The following is a 26,929-nucleotide window of genomic DNA, read 5'->3' on the forward strand; positions in this document are numbered from 1 at the left end:
GCTTTTAGGTTAATAAATATAAAGGGTCAGGGTTCACAGGATTTGGACACTCTTGAACATTCTTTCAATGTGTTTTTCCTTTTGCTCTCCTTAAAAAAATTTTTTTTTAAGATTTTATTTTTATTTATTTATGCATATAAGAACTGGGGTACAGGCCAGAGGTGCAGGGGGGTGAGAAGATTCACCAGAGACACAGTGGAGAGCAGAACCGGCAGATCTGAAATACACTGCTGAGGGGTACAGTGGGCAAGACAAGAGAGGTCTGCTGCGCCATGTGTGTTGCTCCCTGGCCTGGGATCAAACTCATGCTGCAGTGGCTGGCAATAGCTTGATAGCTCTGAGACTTTAGCCCCTGTGCCATGAGGGTGGCCCTCTTTTCTATTTTCATGGTCAACATCATAATTTTTTTCTGACTGCTACGAGTATTAACAACTGAATGTCAATTAAGTGTTCACTTTTTTTTCTTTTGGGTAAGTTAGCACTGTCATATTCTTTATTTGATATCATTGCTTTTTTTTTCTCTATCAAAAGTAGATAATAGGGATAAGATAACAAGGGGAAAGGAGAAAAGGTACTAAGGAAAGACAAAGGGAAAGTCCACATGCTAGAAATCTCTGGAAAATCTAAGTCTGGAGAACAAAGATTTTAAACTAAAAACCCCATTTATTTGGTAGTTGTCATTTGTTGAAGGAATGCTTGATAAGCAAAACATAGAATTTGACCTCACCAACCTAAATTTTCTTGTCTGATAGTAGAGTATTAGTATATTTATCACAGTCCGTGGTTAGTTGCTGTGATTAAATGAAATAGCCAAGGTAAAAATCAAAATTGTTAGTGTAGTGTTCAAAATATTAGTTTGCTATTTTATCTTTAGGTAGTTAGTCAAATAATCCAGAGTGTGTGACTAATTACTGTGGTGTGACTTTTTTAGATTTAGAAAATTTCGAATGTCTGTAAGTAAAACCTTGTCAAACTGTACCCTTAATATTTATGTATTTGGCTGGATATAAATTAGTTATGTCTCATAAAAAAAGGAAACTCAGTATACAGACTGAACCTTCAGCTGCTGCATATGGTTAGCTGGTATTTCTCACTTATTATACCCTGCATGGAGAGCTACTGCCTGTAAGTTTGTATTCCTTAAGATTATGTTAGTTATTAAACTTTAGCAGAAAGAGAAATAATGTATAATGTCTTCTAAATATTTACTTTAAGTATACTATTTTAGTAAGCAAATTTTCCAGAAATACTTATTTTTACTTTAAGAAAAGATATATTCAAAACTAAAATATTGTCCCTAATGTTATTAATTCCCAGTATATAGATTTCTTGTGGTGTACCCTTCTTTGGGTACACCACTCACAGGTAGGAACGCAGTTTAGATAGCAAGCAGTAAATGTCAGATTAGCCTGATATTTTTGAGGCAACCTTATATCAGAAACATACCTTTGAATGGACTTCTCCCTGTTAGTCTGCTATCATAACCCTGATGTTTTTGTGTCATTAAATTTAGATTCGTCTTCGGTAGGCTCTTGAGCAAACTCCATTACTCCTGTGGCTCTGTGGCTGGAGAGTTCTAACCAAGCCCAGTATCAGGAAAAGTAGGTGTGGACTTGTAGGGCTGTGCTGCTCAGCAGCTAGAATGTGGTTGGCAGTCTCCTCCCCTTCCTGCACTTCAGCTCTTCACTGTTGCACTCTGGAATGACAGGCATTCCTGCGTGAAGAGAGCCAGTGTGAGGACATATTTGTAAGAGTCACAAGTGCCCAGACCAGGGTAAACGAAGACAGAAACTCCAGCAGATTAACTGGTCTCATGCCGTTTCTTGAAGCTTGGCGGTGACACTGAAAGAGGACTGCCTATCCCCTCCTTATGTGGATTTATCTTTTGAGAAAAGTTTGCTTTAGTCCGGGATAGTTTGTTGTCGTGAGGCACCATATAATATAATCATGGGGCAAGCTGACGTCTCCAGACCGGTAAATCCAGATGCATTTGGTGAGTAATAGAAGGCAGAGAATCAGAATCTTGACAGAAACAAGGCAAGCCTACAGGTGAAGTTGAATGTTTTATAGGAATTCAAATGTGAGGATTTTGATGTTTATAGCTCTGGGATGTTTATAACTTTGTAAAAAGTAAATGAAAACACGTTTTTTTCATTCAGTTATATTAATTTTGTACTCATAGTTTTGTTTACTTAATCCCTTTGGGGTTTTTAAATGTAATACTGCTAAGAAACCATCTGTTATTTTCTTAGCCTTATAAAAGATAAGTGCTACAGAGAATAAGGAACCCTTATTTAGAATTCAGTAGTGATTTACTTATTTTTTCTAGAATTTGGGCATTTCATATATGTGATGTAGAACTAGAAGGCTTTTATAAACAGGACCATTTTTAAGAATTGACTTAATTTTTTAGACAGTTATACATTTTCCAAATAAGTCTGAGGCTTTTTCCATTGTGCTGTGTTTCCATTTCTCATTAAACAACACTTCGGTATAAACATTTCTGAAGGCAGTACTTCACATTTGAAGTGTTATTGAAAGATAGCTAGAAACCAAGCTGATATTATAAGATGAAGCTCAGAGTTTCAAAACTTGTAAGTGAAATGGAAGTCCATTGTCACTAAAGACTCATTTTCCCAGCCATATGGGGACATCAAAGTTGTAACAAATAGTTTTAAGTGGATGTCCATTAAAGGGTTGCTAAATATAAGCAAAAAGGAAGAAAGCCTGTGAATCATTTCTTGACACTGTGCTATTTTTTAAAAACTACACTTTCTCTTTGATTTATGAAGCAAGAAAAAACATGTTTAGTCCTAGACTGCTTTTTTTCCCCCAGAAAAGAAAAATGTTGGTGACTTTTAAAAAATAGAAAACTGTGTGGAGACACAGGTAATACTCCCAAATGTGTCTCATGACTTAACGTAATTTTGTTTCTAAAGGCATGTTTTCTCCTTACAACTTGCCAATTGAAATTCCTGTGAAGTAATTTTTATGTTTTACTGTAATGGAAATACATGGATCACATAGTGAAATCATTCAGCAATAGATTTTTAGTACTGAAGCCAGGATTTGACTCACTTTTCCTTGCATACCAGGACTGGGTTCATGTCAACTCAGTAGCTCACTTTTTTCTAAAGATGTTTCATAAGTAGAATGTTTCATAAGTACAAGAAGTTACATAGAAAAAAAAATTTCAATCTCTGGGGTTTCTGTACAGCTTAAGAAATAAAATTGACAGCAGATACATATCCCACCCCATTTCTCAATGCGTGATTCCCTTATATTGACATTTTGTTCCTTGTTCCCAGTGGTAATGACTCTCCTGAATCTGATAAATTCACATTTGGAACACTAAATTCTCCTGTGATTTCCACTCCAAGGTTTAGTTCTTTGTTAACAGATACTATAAGGAACTGGATTATGTTAGGTTCTTATCTATGAGATGGAAAAGCACAAAGTGAGTAAGCAGGTACAACTTACTGATGGGTGGTAGTCCTTATAGAGAATGCTCATCTAGCATATACTATACAAAAATTTCTTCTGAGTAAAATTTGATATTATTATGCTCCTATAAAAAATGAGACTCTATTTTTCTGCCTAACAGTAGCCTAGTAAAAGACCTGTGGTGAAGTAGAAATCACTCCAGTACCTAACTATTTTTTATTCTCTGGATTTAATTTTTGGATTTTATTTTCAATTACCTAAATCATTTTTAGATGACTGTAAGCTATTTTAATGGACAGACCTCATTATTTTATTTATAATTCAGGATGTATTCTGTTTGCACAAGTCAGGGCCAAGTCATGAAGGCTAACATTGACAACTTTGAGGACTATACCATTGCCTTAAAGATTTTTGCCAAACAACAATATCCTAATGGAATTTGAAAAGCATTTCAGTGGAAAGTCTTATCAGATTCTTTGGAAGGATAAATGTACCGAGTATATTAAAACCCAAATCATTTGTTTACAGCTCAGATTTATGATACAAGAATTAGCTTTGAACTTTAAAATTGAGGGTGCTAGGTTTGGCAAGCCAAGTGTTGTAAAATAAGTGACTGAATATATTTAAATTGATTTCTTGTTATTTTCAAGGTACTGATTGTAGTAGTGGACCCTGTATAAAATAACTCATGTCTGTGCCCTTAGGAAGTTTACTTCCTAGTTGAGAATTTAAAATATTAAAAGAAGAAATCCAAAGTTTATAAATTAAAACATCTCCCTTTCTTTAAATTAGTTGACTCCTTGACTTATGACCGGAGGCTATTAACCAATAGTCTGCTTTCAAATAAATAACCTTTGTATGAAGACTCATTCAGTTCTTGAGAAGTCAGTTTCCAACTAAAGTTTTTTATCATAGGCTCTTTCTCACAACTGATGAACTATTTGAATACAGACTAGAAATTTATGCTGTGCTATCTGTCCAGTCAAGGAAATAAGGGGTTATCCTCAGCAGGTTCACATACAAAAAAATTATCCTTGAATGAAATATGTCCATAGGAAAAGCTTAGATACTTAACCATATAAAATGTTTAAATGAATCTTCCTAGTTTTTAATCAACATTAGACATTGTTTCTATGTTCACTAGAGTTCTTTAATATGTATCATATTAAAACAACCAGCTAATTAGCACATGTCCTTAAATTAAGCACAAGACCAAAGAATTTTAAGAAGCTCTACCCAATCATTTAGTCTGGCACTTTGCTTCTCTCTGCCTTCCACTCCTCCATGCTAGCTTTTTTTTTTTTTTTTTCCTTCATATACATTTCATTTATTAGCCTTTTTTTCCCATTTTTCTTTTGCATAGGAATATGTTGCTTTTAAAGATAATGTCTTGTAATGTTTCTCTTCCCTACATTCCTTTTTCATCACCATTTGACTCACTTTATTCTGAAAGTTGTATTTATTGGTTCTCATGCTTATGATAATGGAAATAGGGAAAGATGATAAAAAATATATTGTCATGGCCTCCCTGGTCACACAAGGGGTCAAGTCTCAGCACTATGAAGCTATCCACAGCCAATGCAGCAGGATTTTGATCCCCAGCCAGGGAGGTGACCCACATGGCACAGCCAACCTCTCCTGGCTTGCCCGCTGCAGTATATTTCAGTAGATCTACCTGTTCTGCTCCCCACTTTGTCTCTGGTGAATCCTCTCATCCCCTGCACCTCTGGCCTGGACCCCAGCTCTGTATGCTTAAATAAATTTTTTAAAAAACCTTTAAAAATATATATTGTCACTGAAAGGCAAAATGGTAAGGAGGTTGCTGAATTAATAAAGTTTTGTGTAGCTATCAGGCAATATTAACAGGAATAAATGATAGGTCATTTAAAAATAAACAATTTTATAGGACTTTGAAGAAAAACACTTAGCATTATTTGGTCATCAGAATTATCAGGGACATTTCTTATATAGGCTGATCAATAAATGCTTTCTTCTGAGAAACTAGGCATATTCTAGGCATGTAATCCAGAAATCAGGAGGAAGTGACAATATAGGCATCTTTCCTGAACTTAAAGGATTTTCTCTTGTCATCAAATATAGAACACCAACTAAAAATGATGGTTCCTTCTTTCCACTTGGAGTTAAACTTGGGAAAGTTACAGTTTTTCCCATGAGAGAGTGTTCTATTTTGGCACCTCACTATGAAAACTTACTCTCAAGTTGGAATTTTTGTCGAAAAGCCTTGCACATCCAGCTGCCAAGGTCCAGCAGCATTGCTTCTAAATGCCCTCACAGTGAGAAGACTGTCTTTTCCCAGAGCTGGAATCTCAGACTTCACTGTACTTGCAAATTCAGAGAGAAGCCTTCTCGCTATCTTCTTGCATGCTTTCACAAATTCTTACTACTTCCCAAAGGTAAGAACTATGCAGTATACTTCCAAGGGAAGTTACAGACCTGCTCTCAACAAAGCCTGCTTTGTTCATTAGTAGCAGGTTTTGCTTTCTGTGATTTTGTTGTAGTTTTCTAAAACAGTTCTTTAAATCCAATAATGCTCTTTTAGATGGCGAAACTGGGGCCTCCCTGGTGGCCTAGGGTTAAGTCTCAGTGCTATCATTGCTGCAGCCTGAGTTCAGTCCTGGCTGGGGAGGTAACTTACATGGTACAGCAGACCTCTCCTACCTCGCCCGCTGCTCCCCTCAGCAGTGTATTTCAGTAGATCGCTGCCTATTCTCCCCACTCATCTGGTGAATCCTCTCACCCTCTGCACCTCTGGCCTATACCCCAGTTCTTCTATGCATAAATAAATACATCTTAAAAAAAAAATAGAATGCGGGCCTCCCCAGTGGCGCAGCCGTTGAGCGCCGGGTTGCGAAGTTGCCCGCAGCCTCTGCAGCGCTGGTTCAATCCCTGGCTGCTCCCTGGCCACCACCGGAGGAGGGTCCCACATGGCGCGCAGACCTCTCCTGCCTCGCCCACTGCTCCCCTCAGCAGTGTACTTCGGTCCTTCTGCCTGCTCTGCTCCCCGCTCTGGCTCTGGTGAATTCTCTCACCCTCCCGCGCTTCTGACTGTACCCAGTGCTTGTATAAATAAATAAATATATAAATAAAAATCTTTAATAAAAAAATAGAATGCAAAAATTAGTAACTATAATAGCACAAATACCATAAATGAATGTTCTCCACTTATAAGGTTATGATCCTGTCAAAATGCTGTACAAAACAAGATTTGTTTTAAGCGAGATGGGAATAAAATAATTCGAATCATTAAATTATAAAGATAATTGGTCACAGTATGTGTAAGTCAAATAATGCTGTACACCTTAAATTTAAAAATGTAATTGGCATCTTTTGATAATGGCATGTGTATCTTGTTACACAAAACTTTAGGCTGAGCGCTGGTGGCACAGCAGGTTGAGCGCAGCACTGCAAAACTGTCCGCAGCCTCTGCAGCGCGGGTTCGATTCCCCGGCCGGCCAGGGAGAGGCCCACATGGCGCAGCAGACCTCTCCTGCCTTGCCTGTTCTGCTCCATACTCTGTTTCGGGTGAATCCTTTCAACCTCCCACGCCTCTGGCCTGTACCCCAGTTCTTGTATAAATAAATAAATCTTTTTTTTTTTTTTTTTTTTTATAGAGGCATGTTTTTATTTATTTATTTATTATATTTGTTTGTTTTGTTTATACATGCACTGGGTACAGTCAGAAGCGCGGGAGGGTGAGAGAATTCACCAGAGCCAGAGCGGGGAGCAGAGCAGGCAGAAGGACCGAAGTACACTGCTGAGGGGAGCAGCGGGTGGTAGGAGAGGTCTGCGCACCATGTGGGATCCTCCTCCGGTGGCCGGGGAGCAGCCGGGGATCGAACCGGCGCCGCAGAGGCCGCGGGCAGCTTCGCAACCCAGCGCTCAACCGCTGCGCCACCGGGGAGGCCCCAAATAAATAAATCTTAAACAAAAAAAAAAAAAAGACTTGGGAAAAAAAAATAAGAGTTTTTTTTTTTTTTTTTAAAAAAAAACTTTAGATTTTTAAATTAGGTCATGTAACTGCTTACATGAAAGTTTGGTGGATTAAATAGGAAAACTTATAATTTTGACACTACTTAATCTGAAGGGAAGAAGGTAGTAAAAAGACTATGTTAAAAACTAAGTTTTCTGTGGACCGGACCGAAATTGTCTATACCTTGCCTTCTGACATGGATGATTAAGAATTTGTAAATGGGATTCTAAAATGAACACTATCTTTGACCTAAGATATTGTTTAACACTGTTATCCCTACTTCTACCAGGTATTAAAAGTATGATATATATCTACAACAAATCATTAAATGGATACACTCTTTATTTTTTTTTAAATAATAAATTTTATTTTTATATTCCCCATACAATTGCAACCCCTCCATTCTGACCCCAATCCCTCCCCTCCCGCCCCCCACCCCCCAAAAAGTGTCTCTAGTTCATAGTTTTTTGTTCATTTTGATTTTCACTTTCTTATAGTTATTCATTTTCCTGGTCCCTTATTTAAGTTTTCTAGATTCCTGCTATGAGTGAGACCATTCGGTATTTTTCTTTTTCTTTTTGGCTTATTTCGCTGAGCATGATCCCTTCCAGCGCCATCCATATTGCTGCAAATTGCATGTGTTTATCTTTTTTGAATGCTGAGTAATATTCCATGGTATATATGTACCACATCTTCTTGATCCAGTCATCTATTTTTGGGCATTTGGGCTGTTTCCAAAGCTTAGCTATTGTAAACAGTGCTGCTATAAACATAGGGGTGCAGGTGTTCTTTGGAATTGATGTTTCTGTGTCCTTTGGGTAAATACCTAGGAGTGGAATTGCTGGATCCTATGGAAGCTCTATGTTTAGTAGGTCCAGAAATCTCCACACAGCTCTCCATAGTGGTTGGACCAGTTTGCACTCCCACCAACAGTGCAGAAGAGTTCCTTTTTCTCCACACCCTCGCCAACATTTGTTGTTGCTAGTTTTTTTAATATGTGCCATTCTCACTGGTGTAAGATGGTATCTCATGGTAGTTTTGATTTGCATTTCCCTGATTACAAGTGATGTTGAACATTTTTTCATATGCCTGTTGGCCATTTGCATTTCCTCTTCAGAGAAGTTTCTTTTTAGCTCTTCTGCCCATTTTTGGACTGGATTATTTTCTTTGTTTTTGTTGAGTCTCATCAGCTCTTTGCAGATTTTTGTGATCAGTCCTTTATCATTAGTGTTGGGTGCAAAAATGTTCTCCCAGTTGGTAGGGTTTCCCTTTGTTTTTGTTATTGTCTCTTTTGCTGTGCAGAAGCTCTTTAATTTGATGTAGTCCCAGCTGTTTATCTTTGCCTTCACTATCACTGCTTTGGGTGATGTGTCTGTAAAGACGTCTTTGATGTGCAAATCACGTAGTGTTTCGCCTATATTTCCTTCTATATATTTTATGGTTTCAGGTCTTATATCTAGTTCTTTAATCCATTTTGAGTTGATTTTTGTGTATGGTGTGAGGTAGTGGTCAAGCTTCATTCTTTTGCATGTAGCAACCCAGTTTTCCCAGCACCATTTATTGAACAAACTTTCTTTGCTCCAATGCATAGTCTTTGCTCCTTTGTCAAAGATTAGTTGACCATAAATCTGTGGGTTTATTTCTGGATTTTCGATTCGATTCCATTGGTCTGTATGTCTGTTCTTGTTCCAATACCATGCAGTTTTGATGATTATGGCTTTGTAGTATAGTTTGAAGTCTGGGAGTGTGATGCCTCCATTCCCTTCTTTCTTTTTCAGGAGAGCTTTGGCAATTCAGGGTTTTTTGTGATTCCATATGAATTTCATCAATAATTGTTCTATTTCTTTGAAGAATGACATTGAAATTTTGATTGGAATAGCATTGAATCTGTATTGCTTTTGGTAGGATGGCCATTTTAATAATGTTTATTCTTCCAATCCATGAGCAGGGGATGTCTTTCCATTTCTTTGTGTCTTCTTCTATTTCTTTTAACAGTGGATACACTGTTTAAAGATCAAAAGTGCTAAATGATTTTTTAGGTTTTTTTTTTTTTTTTTTTTAAGATTTATTTATTTATTTATTTATTTATTTATTTATTTATACAAGCACTGGGTACAGACAGAAGCGCGGGAGGGCGAGAGAATTCACCAGAGTCAGAGCGGGGAGCAGAGCAGGCAGACTGAGGAAGTACACTGCTGAGGGGAACAGCAGGCGGCAGGAGAGGTCTGCACGCCATGTGGGACCCTCACCTGGTGGCCTGGGATAGAACCGGCGCTGCACTGGCTGCGGGCAGCTTCACAGCCCAGCGCTCAACTGCTGCACCACTGGGGAGGCCTGCTAAATGATTTTTTAAATAGTACATAACGTTTATTTTAAAATCACCCCAGAAATTCATTTGGAACAATTAAGCTTGAATTTAAAAACATGAATGAAAAGTTGACCAGGAAAAATCTGGGGGTTGAAGAAAGAAAGCACTAGAGCGCTGCATAATACATATAGAACAACAGGCCACTGAAATGTGAGGGGCTATGGCCTGAATGAGGGAGTAAGTGTTTAAATATGGGGGCAAGGCTTTAGGGTACTACTTAAACCAGGTACTCCAAACTATAATTTGGTTAGTTATCTTCCTCTCCCAACCTCCACCTCTTCCAAAACCACCAAGACCTCCAACTCTGACATGCTTTCCTAGTTGCCAGGAGTGGCGTGACTCAAAAGAGTGTTTTCTTCACAACACACAATCATGAAACTGTAGTCTGCATGCTGCACTCTGTATTCTGGGAAGGTGCCTTGTTTGGGCACTAATGGAAGATAGAATGGCACTTAATTTAAGGCCAGCTTAGATTCCATCAGTTGTTTAAACAGAATAAGATACCCAAATGTGACTCTTAGCCTGTATTTCTTGTCAAATTGGAAATGGGACCAAAATAATGATAGAATCAGTTATTGAGAATGACTTGAAAGATGTGCAAATTTTTAATGAACATTTTCAATCTCAACCCTCTCTGCTCTTTATGTTTGAATGTAGAACGAATTTGGGATGTAATTATATCATTGATACCTAGATACACTTTTTCAATATAATTTATTCATCTCTCAGTTTCACTTTTTATTGGTCTTCTAAAAGATGCATTTGAATTTTCTTTCTGTCAGACAAAAATTTTTTTTTTTTTTAAAGATTTATTTATTTATACAAGCACTGGGTACAGTCAGAAGTGTGGGAGGGTGAGAGGATTCACCAGAGCCAGAGCAGGGAGCAGAGCAGGCAGACTGAAGTACACTGCTGAGGGGAGCAGAGGGCGCAGCAGGAGAGGTCTGCGCGCCATGTGGGACCCTCGCCCAGCGGCCAGGGGTTGAACTGGTGCTGCAGAGGCTGCGGGCAGCTTTGCAGCCCAGCGCTCAACCGCTGCGCCACCAGGGGAGGCCCAGACAAAAATTCTTAACAAGAAACTTTAATGAGTATCAGTTTGACTTTTGTGATTTCCCTCTGGCATTGTCAACATAATAGATTTTGGGGGAAAGGGAGATGATTTATCTTTTATCCCTTTTCATTAGAAATAATTAACCTGCTTTCTCTTTCTTCTTTTTCTGCTGTTTTCCATCCATGAGAACACTTCCTTGATTCAGAATTTGTTTCTTTCAGTTGGCACCTTAGTTTGTGGGAAGAATTTTATCAGCACTTTAATAATTAATAGTGGGTGTTGTACTTGAATAATAACTAAAAGGTGAGTTTCCAGAGCACTCCTAGACTACTCCCACCAGACATACTTAAAAGTTTGACTTTGGAATCCTATCTCTGTCTTTATATCTTATCAACAACGTGAAGAATCTGTCTGGACTTGAAGCAAGATCTGAAGAAGTAATAGTGCAAATCAGTCAATGAAAAAAAACTTCCAAGTAAAGGATGTGATTTATGAATAAAAGAGACCAGTAATCTGATGTAAAAATAATATAATGAACTAAATTTAAAATTTGATTGTTATATCCAATTTAAGTACAAAGTAATAACTTCTAATAGAAGTGAACAAAGGATTAATAAAACAATATTGAAATTAGAAGTAATTATAACTGAGTGGCAAATTAGATTTTTAGGAGGCCCTAATAAGACATTGAACTTTAGAATTTGTACCCTTTATAGATTTTTGGTATTGAGCCTTATTTGAGATGAATACCAAACTGTTAAAGCAAATTATATAAAGTCAGAGGCTAATGTCAATCATCTAGGTGGTGGTAAGAATTAAATCATATAATGTGCCAGTTTTTTAAATTATATTCTAGAAGCCTTTGCTAGTGAATGAAGCCAGATGTTAGAAGAGCTTGTAAGATTTAAACTTAATCTTTATTTTGAAGGCAGCATTGTCAAGAGGATCACAGATTTTGATGTCAAGACTTACTTTTGAATCCCAACTATATCACTTATGCTATTGACAAATTCTCAAAGAATAAAACATACAGGGGCCTCCCTGGTGGCATAAGGGGTTAAGACACAACCTGTGAAACTATCCTCAGCCACTGTAGCACAAGTTCGATCCCCAGCCAGGGAGCTACCCACATGGCTCAGCAGACCTCTCCTGACTCACCCGCTGCTCCCCTCAGCAGTGTATTTCACTAGATCTGTCTGTTCTGCTCCCCACTCTATCTCTGGTGAGCAGAGATAGAGATATCTCCCCACTCTATAGAGATATCTCCCCACTCTATCTCTTACCTACCACACCTCTGGCCTGTGCCCCAGTTCTTATATGCATAAATAAATAAATCTTTAAAAAAAGAATAAAACATACAAAGAAAAGCAATTCAATATGGGAGAAGGAAAAGTCAATGAAATGACATTTATAAAGTGCTGAAATTAAATAAAACTGTTTAACTCCCAACTGAAATGCTAACCCTAGTGAAAATCTTCAAAGTGATGAAGGTAGCTCTCCTCCCTGCCTGTGTCTATGCAAGCGTCCTTTTCTTTCCTTCTTTTATAATAAACCTGCCCTTTTGGATATAAAAAAAATGATGAAATGAAATTATCTGGATGGAAGTACAACATTGTGGAAAGAAATGAAGAGTACTTGCAAAAGCAAATATGTAGGAAATATAAAAGAATATTGTTTATTAAATAACAATATTTTCTGTGGTTTATTGTTATATATGTAGAAGTAAAAATGATAGTAAATCAAAGAGTAACTGAAATTAAAACATTGTAAGATTCTTGTATTTTCAGGAAGTAGTAAAAGTACTAGCTTACATGGGCTATAATAAAGATACATAGAACAAATGAGACAAATAGAAAATAAATAGTAAAATGTCATCAGAGGAAAAAAAAAACTGCTGTTTTCCTTGCTTTTTGTGTCTAGAGACTGTATTCAGTAACATTCTTTACATAAAGAAAGAGGAGGGGCGGCCTCCCTCGTGGCACAAGAGGTTAAGTCTCAGCACTATAAAGCTAATGGCAGCCATCCCTGGCAAGGCAGCTAACCCACATGGTGCAGCAGACCTCTCCTGTCTCGCCTGCTGTTTCCCTTAGCAGCATATTTCAGTAGATCTGCCTGTTCTGCTCCCCACTCTGTCTCTGGTAAAACCTCTCACCTCTCCACACTTCTGGCCTACACCCCAGTTCTTGTATGCATAAATAAATTTTTAAAAAATCTTTTAAAAAGAAAAAAGAATGCATCCACAGTCATTGCTTTGGTTGCTCCAATAATTACAATTATGTGAATATGACCTTTATCATTGACTTCCTTTGATTCACATCTATCAACTAAAAAAAATAATAATGCTTTGTTGTGTGTTTTCTTATTTAAAAATATCTGTTTTAAAAAACTTTTCGTGGATGTATTAATTACCCTTGTATCCCTACCCAAAGTGTTAACCTTTGACACGAAATTGTTTGTAATAAACAGGCTAACTTATTACATGAGATAAAACAGTATGTGGTCCTTGATGTATTTCTATAAAGGTTCCACTTTAATGCCAGGGTGGTTCCACATGACTCTTTTTTTCTTCTCCTCTAGACTTCTTCAGCGAACCCTGGGACAGTAGGTGGAGTGCAAAACTGTATTGTGTTGCCTTCCTGCTTTTTTTTTGTTGTTGTTGCCTTCCTGCTTTTTTTTTTTTTGTTATTCTTGGCCCAGTTTTGGCTGCACCTTTCTCTACTACTAAAGCTAACTAACTAGATCTGCATGTGTGGTCATTATGAGGGACTCATGACCTTTCACTTCAATCCCTGCACATTTATCATGTCAGTTATGTTTCTTTTAAATCCTTAAAATCAGGACTGTCCCTAAAGCAATATTATGATAGGCAAAGTAGAATCTTACCTCTACTTTCCAAAAAATTTTACCTCCATTTTAAAGCACTCTGTAATGCTTCTGCCCATCCTAGTTCCCTCCCAGTTCTCAAGAACTACCTAGGCTTTTATGTGTGAATGTGGAAAATAATATGACAAGCAGATATTAGTAATGTGTGAATACTTAATGTGTTATCTCCTCCCTGAACTATTTATGCCCTTAAGAGGAGAGCAGGGAGAGGGCAGTGTTTAACAGAGAAGAATGGTTTGTTCACTGCTGATGGGATTCCCTGCTTCAGTGGTACAGGAGATTGTAGTGTTAGATGGGAAAGACCTCCCCTCATACCAACAGGATGAGAGTGGCCAACAGCAATGGGCTACACTGGAGCAAGAACTCATGCGTATAGGGAAGACATCCACATTTGTGTGTGCACCTTTAAGAAATTTTGAACTGGTTATGATCATCTCATTGTATTTTTGTACTAAAATGATGTCAGCTTGATTTGATTTCTTTTCCTCCTTAGTAATTAATTTATCTGTCATGGATTTTGATGTTTGGTGTCTCTGTGATGTCAAGGAGTCTGACTGTCTGCATGATTGTTTATTATTGCCCTGATCCTTTCCAACTGCTACAGGAAGAGAAGGGAAGGGACATTTTCAAGATTATGCTGAAATAATAAATTGGCTGTTCTCTTTCCTCTCCCTCTCACCATGCAACAGAAGAAGCAGGCCAGCCCATTGCAGACCCAGGCATGGTCATGGACAGTGTGGAAGCAGGAGAGACAACGCCTCCCATCAAAAGGAAGAGCAAGTTCTCAGGCTTTGGCAAGATCTTCAAGCCGTGGAAGTGGCGGAAGAAAAAAAGTAGCGATAAATTCAAAGAGACATCGGAAGGTAAGATTTAAGATTTGATTAAGAGTTCTGAGTTAGATAGAGCTTCCATATGATCCAGCAATTCCACTCCTAGGTATTTACCCAAAGGACACAGAAACATCAATTCCAAAGAGCACCTGCACCCCTATGTTTATAGCAGCACTGTTTACAATAGCTAAGCTTTGGAAACAACCCAAATGCCCAAAAACAGATGACTGGATCAAGAAGATGTGGTACATATACACCATGGAAGATTACTCAGCATTCAAAAAAGATAAACACATGCAGTTTGCAGCAACATGGATGGCGCTGGAAGGGATCATGCTCAGCGAAATAAGCCAGAAAAAAAAAAGAAAAATACCGAATGGTCTCACTCATAGCAGGAATCTAGAAAACTTAAACAAGGGACCAGGAAAATGAATAACTATAAGAAAGTGAAAATCAAAATCAACAAAAAACTATGAACCAGAGACACTCTATGGGGGGTGGGGGGCGGGGAGGGGAGGGATTGGGGTCAAAATAAGGGGGTTGCAATTATATGGGGAATATAAAAATAAAATTTATTTTAAAAAAAAGCTTTTGGGGGGCCCTTAAAAAAAAGAGTTCTGAGTTAGGGAGCCCTCCCTGGTAGTGCAGGGGGTTAAGATGCAACCTGTGAAGCTGTCCACAGCCTCTGCAGCACAAATTTGATCCCCAGCCAGCCAGGGAGCAACCCACATGGTGCAGCAGACCTCTCCTGACTCGCCTGGTGCTCCCCTTAGCAATGTACTTCAGTCAACCTGCCAGTTCTGTTCCCCACTCTGTCTCTGGTGAATCCTCTCACCCCCCATGCCTCTGGTCTGTATACCCGCTCTTGTATGCATAAATAAATTAATCTCCTTTTTTCAATAAATAAATAAATTTTAAAAAAAAGAGTTCTGAGTTAGAGTTCCCATTTAGAAGTACCCAGCTTTTCCTTTCTCTTCCCAAGCTTCTATAACCCCTTATTTGAAGAGGGAGTTGAATCTTTTAGAATTAAAAAACCAAATGATCACCCTCTAAATCTTATTTACTATAGCCTCATTACCAGGTTGGTATTTTGATCGGATTAAAGTTTATCTATTGAGTGGTAAATGTAGTTCCTGAACTGTGATAAATCTAAATACCTTGTTATTGAAATTTTAACTGAAAAAGAAAAAGCTAATGGGGCCTCCCCGGTGGCGCAGCAGTTGAACGCTGGGCTGCAAAGCTGCCCGCAGCCTCTGCAGCGCCGCCTCAATCCCCAGCCACCAGGCGAGGGTCCCACATGGTGCACAGACCTCTCCTGCCGCCTGCTGCTCCCCGCAGCAGTGTATTTCGTCAGTCTGTCTGTTCTGCTCCCTGCTCTGGCTCTGGTGACTTCTCTTACCCTCCCGCACTTCTGACTGTACCCAGTGCTTGTATAAATAAATAAATAAATCTTTAAAAAAAAAGGAAAAGCTAAAATTAAGGATAATTCCTTTTGGAAATACTTTTCCAATAGCATAGGATATGAAGGAAATTAAGTTTTTTTATTTGAAAGTTTTCCTGTTTTTTTTTTTTTTAAAGATTTATTTGTTTATGTATTTATACAAGCACTGGGTACAGTCAGAAGCGCAGGAGGGTGAGAGAATTCACCAGAGCCACGGGAGGGTGAGAGAATTCACCAGAGCGGGGAGCAGAGCAGGCAGAAGGACCGAAGGACACTGCTGAGGGGAGCAGCGGGTGGCAGGAGAGGTCTGCGCGCCATGTGGGACCCTCCTGTGGTGGCCGGGGAGCAGCCGGGGATCGAACCGGCGCTGCAGAGACTGCGGGCAGCTTCGCAACCCAGCGCTCAACCGCTGTGCCACCGGGGAGGCCCAGTTTTCCTGTTCTTAATAGAGAATTGAGCCACTTTATTCTCTTACTTGTAGGGTTATAGTACTTAAAGTTGAACTTTAACTGCCACATTTCTGAGTTCTGTTTTCTAATTTAATACTAGTTTTAGAGAGAAAAATATCTATGCGAAAACCGAGAGAAGAGCTGGTTAAGAGAGGGGTTCTGTTGGAAGACTCTGAGCAGGGTGAGTTTTCAAATTACTGCTGTTGCCTATCTCTGTGTACTTGGTCTTTGTTTCTGACTAAATGTTTGAATTTTTTCCCTTTCCTTTGTTATTGCTTCTGTTGGAACTTTAAGGGAAAAAAAACAGCAACACTGTTCACACATCTAGAATATATTTTAAAACCAACTTCTATATATAAATATATATTTTTTTATTTTTTACATATATTTTTTATACTTTTATGTATAAAAGAGAAAAATACAACTCAGTAGAAAAATCTACAAAAGCTTTAAACAAACACTTCACTCAGAATACATGAAAATGCCCAACAAATAAATAAAAAGGTTTTGTGGGTTTTTTTACTGCATTGGTAATTAAGGAATTCAAATTAAAACCAAAATTAAATATGTACTAAAAAACCCAAAATAAATCTACCAAAAACAAGAGTATGAAATAGATGCAATTCATAAACAGCTGTTGATGAAAGTATTACGGTGAAATAACCACCTTGGAAAATAGTTGAGCAGAATTTATGAAGCTGGAGATGTGTAAAACTTGTGTGCTAGTATATCCAGTCCTGGATAGATACCCAACAAAAAGACGAATACATCTGAATCAAGAGACATGTACAAAATGCTCATAGTAGGTATTTATTAATAATAGAAATAAATAAATGAAAATAGTATATGACATTGAAAGCAAACTACATCTACATGTTACAGTAATATAAAGAAAATAAGTACTATTGAACAATTGAATTCAGTTGTGAAAGAGTATGTATTATATCATTTCTATGAATTTAAGGAACAAACAGGTAATGTTAAACTAGTGTTTGGAGATGCATACTTAAATGGTTAGACTATAATTTATTTTAAAAAGGGGGATTTTACCACAAGAGTTAGGAAGGAGAGTGATTGTTTTATGAGAGGAAAAGGTGTGCTTTTGTGGGAGGAGATGAGCCTTCATGGTTTTGGAGACATTTTATTTTTTAATCCTCACACAAACACAGTTTTGTCATAAAAATCCTATTTTGATATTTCAACACTCATTAATGGTTTAATAATGTCAGGACTTTCTCCAACACATGGCTGGTATGAAGCAGCTTTGGGGAACAGTAGGACTATAGGACATTGGTTGCTTTTCATTAGAGTTACTCTGCATGAGACAAAATCTGAAAAATATAACCATGCAAATCCATCACCTTTCATCATAGATAAATCAAAATTTGATTTGTATATATATTGAAGACTTGATATCTGGAATATGTAAAAACTTGGCAGAGAAAATAAGCTTGAAAGAAAAATAGTAAAATGTTATTAACAATGCTTACCTCTGAATGTTGAGATGGGAATTGGATGGGAAGGGTGTATTCTGGATTTTCTACACAATTAAGTTATGAGCAGGTATAACTTTTGTTTTTTCATGAGTCTGTTTTTTCTCAGCAGTATGGGGAAACTCTTCTAGGTACCTTTGTAGTTACAACGGTGACATAACTTCAGTTAGAATGTCTCCATTGTGGCACCTTTAGCCCTTGCTTTTTTGATATGGCTGTTCCTCACCCCATACCCTCTCCTGCCATTCATCTTTCTTGCTCACTCAGCACAAACTCCATACATTACTACATTACTTCTTTTCACCTTTGCTCATTCTCTTTTGCCCTATGTTCATATTGGTTCTTGATCCAAGCTAAACTGCAAGCTCCAACGGCCAATTGATGATGACATGCAGTTATTGGTCAGGATGCCACTCTGCCAACCAGAGAACTGACGTAAGCTTTATTGTGTAAGAAGAAACTCAAGAGTTTCTCTCAACCTGGCTTATATTATCTATTTAGGCCAAAAGCGATGCTTGAGCTTTTTAAAGTTCTTTTCCTACTTGAAGATGGCTCTTGGCTTAATTATGTTTCTAACTTGACTGTATTGCAAGATATTTAATAGATTTCCTGGACCTGAGGGGCAGTGGGGCATTCATAGATGTTAAAGCCAGAGGCCACTTCTGCTCCATTCTGCTAGCTTCGCAAAAACCTTTACATTAAGTATAAGAAATAATTCCTCAAGTAGAGAAAACTGATCATTTTTGCATGTATTTTTTTAGTGTGTACTGAGTAGAAACCAATTAATGATAACGTGTCTTAACCTTTCACTATATGTTTTTCCAAAGTAGCAGTCTTTGTTGGTTTTGAAATGATTAATTGCTTTATATTCAATAAAGTCCTGTTTTTGTTAAAGTCGAGCTATATTACCTTAAAAGCAATAACTTACTATGTTTGTATCAATATTATCTTCTTGCCCCTTCTTCTGTACATGTCCAGCATCTTAGCATCAGAATGCTTTAGCTTTAGAAATACATTTTTACTTAGTGCTTATTTGCCTTAAACTCTTCACTACTTTTAGCCCAAGCTTACTGAGACTGCATACTGCATGAAGGCTGATAGTGCCTAATTCCCTAATCAGAGGTTGTGGTTTGGGATAAGCAAACCATAAAGGTTGTGGTTTGCTCTATGGAAGCTAAAGAAAATAACTTGATTATCAATAGAAGTATAACTAAAATGATACTTTCCAAAGTCTCTCACTGTGTAAAACAAAAAAGGACAGCAACTAATTCTAGTCTTCCTGTCCCCCTGACACTATGCAGGTGAGACCATTTTGAGTCTCTAAGCTCAATTTTTTCAGCTTTCCTCCAAAAGAGAGTCAGCAATAATTGGGAAAGTTTGTCTTAATTATTCCATGAAGGCATCTTTCCTACATTTTTCATAGCAGTGAGTGGTCATCCCAGAGCCTCTAACCTAGTAATCATTCCTGCAATTTATAGCAATTTTACTCTTAATCTACCAATTGGTTCTTCCCGTACTCTCCAGACTTCCTCTTTTATTTCTCTCTTATATTTGAAAGTAGGTCTTAATGTTAATTTTCCTTTTCCAATCTCTGCCCATCTATATAATCTTCCTCACAGCTCTTAGAGTTAACCTTCTAAAAGATGAGATCAAATCTCTCTCTTCCTTTAATTCTTTGACTTCCTATTGCTTACAGTATTCAGTCCAGGCTCCTTTATGTGCTATCTGGTATCCTTCGTAGCCTGGCTCTTAAACTTGTCTTTTTAGCCCTGTCCATAACTGTTTCTTGTGTGCAGATATCTATCCTCTGCCAAACCAAACTAGTGCCAGTTCTCAAACATGTTGAACAGTCACACACCTTTGTACATGTTTTTCCTGCTTCCTAAATACACTGTCTGTCTTCATCTTGTCGCCAGTGTGGAGGCTTCTGCTCCTCCTTTCTGACCCAGTTTATCTTCCACTTCCTGTGAAGTCTTCCCAACTCCATTCATACCCCAAGAGATTAGTTTCTTCCTCATTGCTACCACAGCATTTCTTTCATTTTAACTTTTAACATTGAGCATTATAATTACTTACGTATAATAAATCTGATTTCATGGAGAAGCCACTTGGCACATAATAGGCAATCACATGTTTATTGGAAAAAGGAATTACTTATTTCCATTACCTCTGTAAAACTCAAGATACTGTAGATATAAATAATAATCTAAATCAGGAAGGAGGGGAACAGGGGGCTGAATGGTGAGAAATCACCAGCTCTTCTCCCTGTCTGGCCATGCCAGTTCCATCAGTTTGTTCTTCTTTTTTGAACCTGGCAGGTGGTGAGGATCCAGGGAAATTGGGCCACACCATGTTAAAAAATGGTCACACCACTCCTATAGGGAGTGCCAGATCTTCTAGTCCAATCCAAGTAGAAGACGAGCCAGGAAGACTACCAAGTCTTAGGAAACCTGTTCCAGAAGAGGACCCAAAGAAGCGACTTGGTGAGAAACTGGGTATTTTTGTTTAAGAGCCATAGATCAGGCATCTTACTTACCTGAAGGGTTTGCAAGAGAGCAGGAGGGAAAATGGAATCCAGAGAGAATTATGTTCTCCTCTAGAAATTTCTCAACTAACTTTAGCTATAAGTGGAGTTTTCCCCCGTCCTTCTTTCATTCATAAAATACCTGATTTTGTGATTCTCAGAGATGGACGAGGATGTTAAATATCAGATAACTGCAGATCTTTTTAAGCTGCACTTTCCTCCTCCTTCACTGGAAGGCTGCTGACGTGTCTCCTCCAGTTGCCTGGCTTTTGTATGAAGAATATTTACCATAATGACCCTCTTACTGAATGAGGTGTCACATATGTTAAGAATATTGAGCTTAGGAAATTTTTTCTATAAACTAACCCATAAATTAAGTAATTGATGAAGTTGACCATAAGTCCATAGATATGTTAACATTTTTAGTCTGTCTTGGTACTCTGTCTTCCCTTTTAAATCATATTGTTATTTACACAGGCTCAACTGGAAGCCAGCCTACTTCTGAATCAGAGTCTGTTCCTGAGAATGCACCCAGACAGCCTTTACTTCCCCCTAAAAGACCTCTATCCTCTTCTCACGAAGCAAATGAAGGACAAGCAAAGGATGCCACTTCCTCTGGCAGCTCAGCAAGGTCCATCTCCTCCATCTCCACTGCTGCCACCACCACAACACCTGCTGCCACCAGCCTAGCAAAAACTGTTAATTCCTCCGTGCCCCCCTCCCCAGCACCCAGGACTCTGCTCACTGCTCCCACCAGCACTAACACTACTGCTGCCCCAAGCATCACTCATACCATCCCTGCCAAGCAGCCCCCTGTCCCTCCCCCTAAACCAGCTCACAGAAATAGCAACCCTGTCATTGGTAAGTAAATTTTTAGGTTTCCCTTGTTTTCAGTTTAGTTTGGTTTGGAATGATTGTTTTATTGAATAACTGGTACAATATTTGATTTGTGAGAGAGTTCTCCATATAATGTCCCTTTGAATGCCCTTGATAAAGAGAAAAGTCTGGAAAATGAGGAAAATGAGGCAGATAGCTATGCATGGGAACAAGCTGAAATCAAAGTAGCACTAAAATTAGGTTCAAGTTTAGAGACATTGATACCTATTTTCCTAAACAGTGTTTCTGAAATACTGTTTATAGTTAAGGGACTGGGTATGTGAAGACCACAACAGGTTTGACCTGCATTGAGAAAAGTTTTTTTTTAAACCCACTTTAAATTGCCAGTGCCTTCCTTCATCATAAGCTGAGTAGATAAAATGATTGTATAGATGCCAGTGCACCTTGTGATTCAGGCTATGACATAATACCTTCCTGGGGAACTGCAAAAGATATTATTTAAATTGTCCTGATAAAATCATGTTTTCTCTTGGGAGAGTCAAGAATTCTACTCTTACTGAAATGAGTGGTGGAAGAGAGAAAGCAAAAAAGATAACCAGTGAGGTTTTTATAGTCTTGGTAAATTTGTTAGTTTTACCTGAACCCATTTAGGTCTGCCTTCTTCACATAAATGTATATTTTCTTAAAGGACTTTTCAAGTTAGGGAGGATGGGAGAAGGTGTTTATCAGGAAAACTACTAAACTTAATATACTGCTTAGAGTTCTTGTTAATGATTGGAGGAATTAAAAAATGTGCTTATTCAATGGCTAATACCACCCCTTTGTGTGGGGTGACTAGAACCTTGAAAAACAGGCTCAGAATTTATTGCTTGACAGGTTGGAGGCATACTCAGCTTGATAAAAACAGGATGAAGATCATTATTACTATTATCACTATCTTGGATGGATAGTGTGTTGCTTTATCTCTGAGGAACTTGAGGAACTTTCATATACTTATTTTCAAAACCTCCTTGTGAAGTAGGAAAATTATTTTATCTATTATATAATTAGAGCAGTTGCAACATGAAGAAGTTGTGACTCATTCAGGGTTGCTGTTAGAGAGAGCCCAAGCAAAGGCTTTTCCCCTCTCAAGTCTAGACCTCCGTCCTATTCACCTGTGGTCTCAAACTGTTATCTAGAAGACACATGTTTGCATCCCGATCAGGAGAGCTTGTTAAAACACAGATTGCTGGGAGGACAAATCAGATAAAGGGGGTCAGTTATATCGTGGGAGATAGAAACTCGAGAGCTGGTGGAGATTTTACCGTAGCACGTATAGTTGTCAAACTATATGCTTTACATCTAAAACATGTATATAGTTGCAAACCAGTATTTACTTCAATAAAATGTTTTAAAAATAAACACCACCACCACCACCACACACACACACACACACACACACACACAGATTGTTGAACCATGACTTTACAATTTCTGATTAAGTAAGTCTGGAGTAAAGCTTAAGAATTTGTATTTCTAAGTTCCCAGGTAACGCTGATGCATTGGGATAAATTGCTAAGTCAGTGGTACTGTAACCTGGGCCAAGCCACAGAGGCCACTCTTGACTACAGTGAGTAGCCCAAAGCAGTAGGCCCACAACTGAGAAATCAGTGCCAGTCCGTGAGTGGTTGTTACCAGAAGGAGAAAAATAGCACAGTTCACACAGTTTTTATTAAGGTTAATTAGATTTAACTAAAAGGATTATTGTTTATTCTGAAACTATGTCCTTCCTAAATCTTTGGTCTTTAAAATGCCATCTCTTTCATGAAAGGATTATGTTTATAAGTGGTTACTGAATATCAAACCTTACTTGGAAACAAAAACTAACAACCTGAAGTTGGTCAAGAATTTTTTGTTAATTGTGTTGGCCTATAAAATCCAAACATTTGGATGATAGTGGGCAAGTCAACCTCTGTAGCCTTTGGTTTTCCTGCTGTAAAATGGTAAAAATTATTTCTTTTATAAGAGAAACATGAAGTCAAATAGAAAAATACTTCAGTGTTTTCAGGGGCCTTTCCATTTGCTATAAAAATCCAGGATATTATTATTGATAGTTTTATGATACAGAATTATCTAGATATTCTGAGGATATGGTAACAATAGGCAGTTGTGTGTGTGTGTGTGTGTTTTATTGCTTTCTACACATTTCATTTTTAAAATGGTAAGCAGTTAAAACTAAAAGAACTTTATATCTGCATTTTTTCTGTATTCATGTTAACGATCTACACCAAGAATCAGTCATAAAAACTGCTGTTATTATTATAGCAGAAAAGTGAGAAATTTCTTATCAGATACTAAGGCAGCGGTCTTCCTTCATCTTTATACATTTGTTAGACCTTCTAGTTATTTAAATATAAATTTTGCTTCAGGATGAGATATCTAGAGAATGGCAAAGCCTCAAGATAGTATAATTTGCGTGAAAGAATGACTGAGCTCAGTTCTAATTCTAGACCGTGGGCTGGCTCCTCAAAGCATTGTAAAGTGACCTTGAACAGAAGTGTTCTCTCTTTTCCAGCTGAACTGTCCCAAGCAATCAGCAGTGGTACGTTGTTATCAAAACCATCCCCACCCTTACCACCTAAAAGAGGCATTCCATCAACCTCGGCACCCGCCTCAGAGTCTACTGCTGTCACCACAAAAGCACCAAGTGATCAAAGAGAAAAGAACACATGCTGTGTGGGCTCTGAGTCACTGCTGATGATCCCACCTCCCTCTCCGTCCCCCCCACTACCTACTCATATACCTCCAGAACCACCACGGTCCCCTCCATTCCCTGCTAAGACTTTTCAGGTTGTGCCAGGAAGTGAGTTTCCACCTTCCTTAGATTTACCCCCAGAGGTTCCCCAACAAGAAGATCAGAAAAAGGAAGTACCCAGGAGGATACCGGACCAGAGCTCTGGAGAGCCCCACACACCCTCTAGGCTGCCCCCTCTCCCACTGCATATCCGAATCCAACAGGCCCTGACCAGCCCACTTCCCGTGACTCCTCCCTTGGAAGGCTCTCACAGAGCTCATTCGTTGCTCTTCGAGAACAGTGAACACTTCTCTGAGGAGAGCAGTACCCTGGAAAGGACCAGATCACTTCCCATCACTATTGAAATGCTGAAAGTGTGAGTGCTTTTAAAGCTTGCCTCTTGTTTCCTCTTCTTGACTTATGTGACCCTACTTTGAAAAAGTTACTTAAAAAGAAAATGTGAGTAAATTTAAAGAAAGAATACTTAATAGCAAAATTTGTAGAATTTATTTACTCTGCTGATTTTTGTAGCATTTTTTCCATGGAAGAAATTTTTATGATAATACAAAAACTTTACGAACTTTTGTATGTGAAAATTGAAGCCACTGGTTTTAGATGATACAAGAAAGACAGTATAACAGGCTGCTTAAGAGCATTAACCTTGGAGAAATATAGCTCTCAGTTCAAATCAGCTTTACCTCTTATTAGCTCACAGCAATATACATTATTTAACCTTTCTGCTCCTTAATTGTGTAATGTGTGAACTGCTATAATGCCTGACTCATAGGCTTTCTGTAAGAATGAAATTAGACAAATCTGAAAGCATCAGTACCTGGCACATATACTTGGTAGAAAAGAACAGAGAGCAGTCTAGAAGAAAAAGAACGGAGCTAAAAGATAGCTCAATATTCCATAAACTAAAGCTGCTTATCTTGTTCTTCATCTGTCCCTAAAAATTCACAGCAGTCTTTCTATGTATACCTTTTTTTGACTTTTTAAAATTCAGACAAATTGGGACAGAACATTAACGCTTTTTGGCAAGTTGAAGGTTTGTCTTTCCAACTGAATGTATTATCATAGAACTGTTATATCATCATCCTAATTGTTACTTGTTTTGCCTCAATCTTTGTACTTGCTGATATTATTTATTTTATAAGCTAGAGAGACAGTTTCGGAGTTTGAAGTAGACTAAGTCATAGTACTATGCCTCCAGAATGGAGATGGGTGGGGGAACTTAGTTTTTTTTACTTCTCTCTGCTCCCTTAGATTAGATTATCATTTTTTAACTACTCCATTGATAAACCAAAGGGAACTGGATTAAATATTTGTATTGTGTATCTTCAGTGATCCAGGTACAAAGTTAGATGCTGTGTGGTCCTCTCATTTAACTAAACTAAAGCAAACTTGCATTTCACATGTAGATCGTCAAGGACCTAAGTGTCAGATACTAGTGCTTTCTAGAACTTGTCTGTTTCATTCTTACAACAAGCCTGCAGGGTAGGTATCATTCCCATTTACACAAAAGTTAAGTGACACTACTACAAGCTTGTGAATAAAAGTAGAGCTGGGATTTGAACACGGTGCCATTTAGATTAATAGGTACTAATAAATTTCTTAGCAAGATTGTTTAAAGTTGAGGGAAGGAATTATCAATTTTTTTCATATAGTTTTCTATAGTTATTCAGTATTTTACTTTGCAAGTCAGTTATCCTTTATGTTTCTGAAAGGGAAATAAAGTTATTTTAATTTGTTAGTCCAGACGATGAAGAAGAGGAGCAAACTCAGATATTTGCATTCGATGAAGTTGTGACATCTACCTCAGCTGTTCCTAAACTACCACGGTGTCTACAGGAAGAAGAGGGGGAGAAGGAGAGTGATTCTGATTCAGAAGGTCCGATTCAATACCGAGATGAAGAGGAGGAAGATGATAGCCATAATAGTAAGAAAGGGAGTGAAAGACAAAAGAGAAAAATCTTTTGCAGATAAAGCTACTTTCCGGGGGCCTCCCTACAGGTGCAAGGGGTTAAGTCTCAGCACTATGAAGCTATCAGCAGCTACTGCAGTGTGAGTTCGATCCTCGGCTAGGGAGCTACCCACATGGCACTGCAGACCTCTCCTGTCTCGCCCACTGCTCCCCTCAGCAGTGTATTTCAATTAGTCTGTCTTTTCTGTTCCCTACTCTGTCTCTGGTGAATCCTCTCACCCTCCCACCCCCTGCACCTCCGGCCTACACCCCAGCTCTTGTATGCATAAATAAATAAAATTAATCTTTAAAAATAAATAAATAAAGCTACTTGCTGGTCTTAGCAAGTATGAATGGATAAAGGAACCATCTCCCCATCAAGTCTTCTATCTAACAAACTGATGGTGGGAGCCACTGTGAAGAACTCTTGTCCCTGCTCTTCTTACTGTTCTAACAAACCAGTGAAAAGGGACCCTGTCGATTGAGTTTATTCTTGGCTAAAATATTATTTATCTTGATATTAAAAAAGACAAGAGTAGAAGAAAGTTGGTATTTGAGCTGTTGAAAAGATAAAAATGATAATGTCCTCCGGACTAATAAGGAATAGAAACATGTTCTTGTATATAAAATAATGAGTATCTTGGGAAGTGTGTTGGTGTGAATGCCTTTTTCCCACCCTCTGTCTATTCTTACTAAGGAGGAAAATGTAGAGGACTGATAGAAGGGAGAAATATCTTTCAGCCATCTGAGCCCATCTGGCTAAAAAGATTTCAGAAGTCTTCAGCTTTACCTCCACCTCTGTGTTAGGTGGGTCATTGGAAGCAAAGTAGGAAGCTGGGACTTATTTGTTCAGATTCTTGTCTCGCTCCAGTTGAGGTTGAG

The 26,929-nt window shown here is 38.2% G+C and overlaps 1 protein-coding gene across 10 annotated transcripts in view; it reads left to right on the top strand.

Moving 5' to 3' along the window:
- Nucleotides 1-26,929, top strand: part of PHACTR4 (phosphatase and actin regulator 4) — a 75,473-nt gene that overhangs the window by 36,467 nt on the left and 12,077 nt on the right. For 6 of the 10 annotated variants that reach the window (XM_054691869.1, XM_054691870.1, XM_054691873.1 and 3 more), the window contains 7 exons: nucleotides 1,514-1,993; nucleotides 14,427-14,600; nucleotides 16,558-16,638; nucleotides 20,269-20,433; nucleotides 20,952-21,335; nucleotides 23,866-24,460; nucleotides 25,839-26,023. In XM_054691869.1, coding sequence (XP_054547844.1) covers nucleotides 1,948-1,993; nucleotides 14,427-14,600; nucleotides 16,558-16,638; nucleotides 20,269-20,433; nucleotides 20,952-21,335; nucleotides 23,866-24,460; nucleotides 25,839-26,023 — 1,630 coding nt within the window. In that variant the 5' untranslated portion in view covers nucleotides 1,514-1,947. Of the gene's footprint in view, nucleotides 1-1,513; nucleotides 1,994-13,431; nucleotides 13,460-14,426; nucleotides 14,601-16,557; nucleotides 16,639-20,268; nucleotides 20,434-20,951; nucleotides 21,336-23,865; nucleotides 24,461-25,838; nucleotides 26,024-26,929 lie in introns of all 10 variants that reach the window. The other 4 variants (XM_037501441.2, XM_037501443.2, XM_037501445.2 and 1 more) reach the window with 3 other exon arrangements.

This window comes from Talpa occidentalis, unplaced genomic scaffold (genome assembly GCF_014898055.3).
Source record: "Talpa occidentalis isolate TD23 unplaced genomic scaffold, MPIMG_talOcc4v2.1 talOcc4.9, whole genome shotgun sequence".
Taxonomy (NCBI): Eukaryota; Metazoa; Chordata; class Mammalia; order Eulipotyphla; family Talpidae; genus Talpa; species Talpa occidentalis.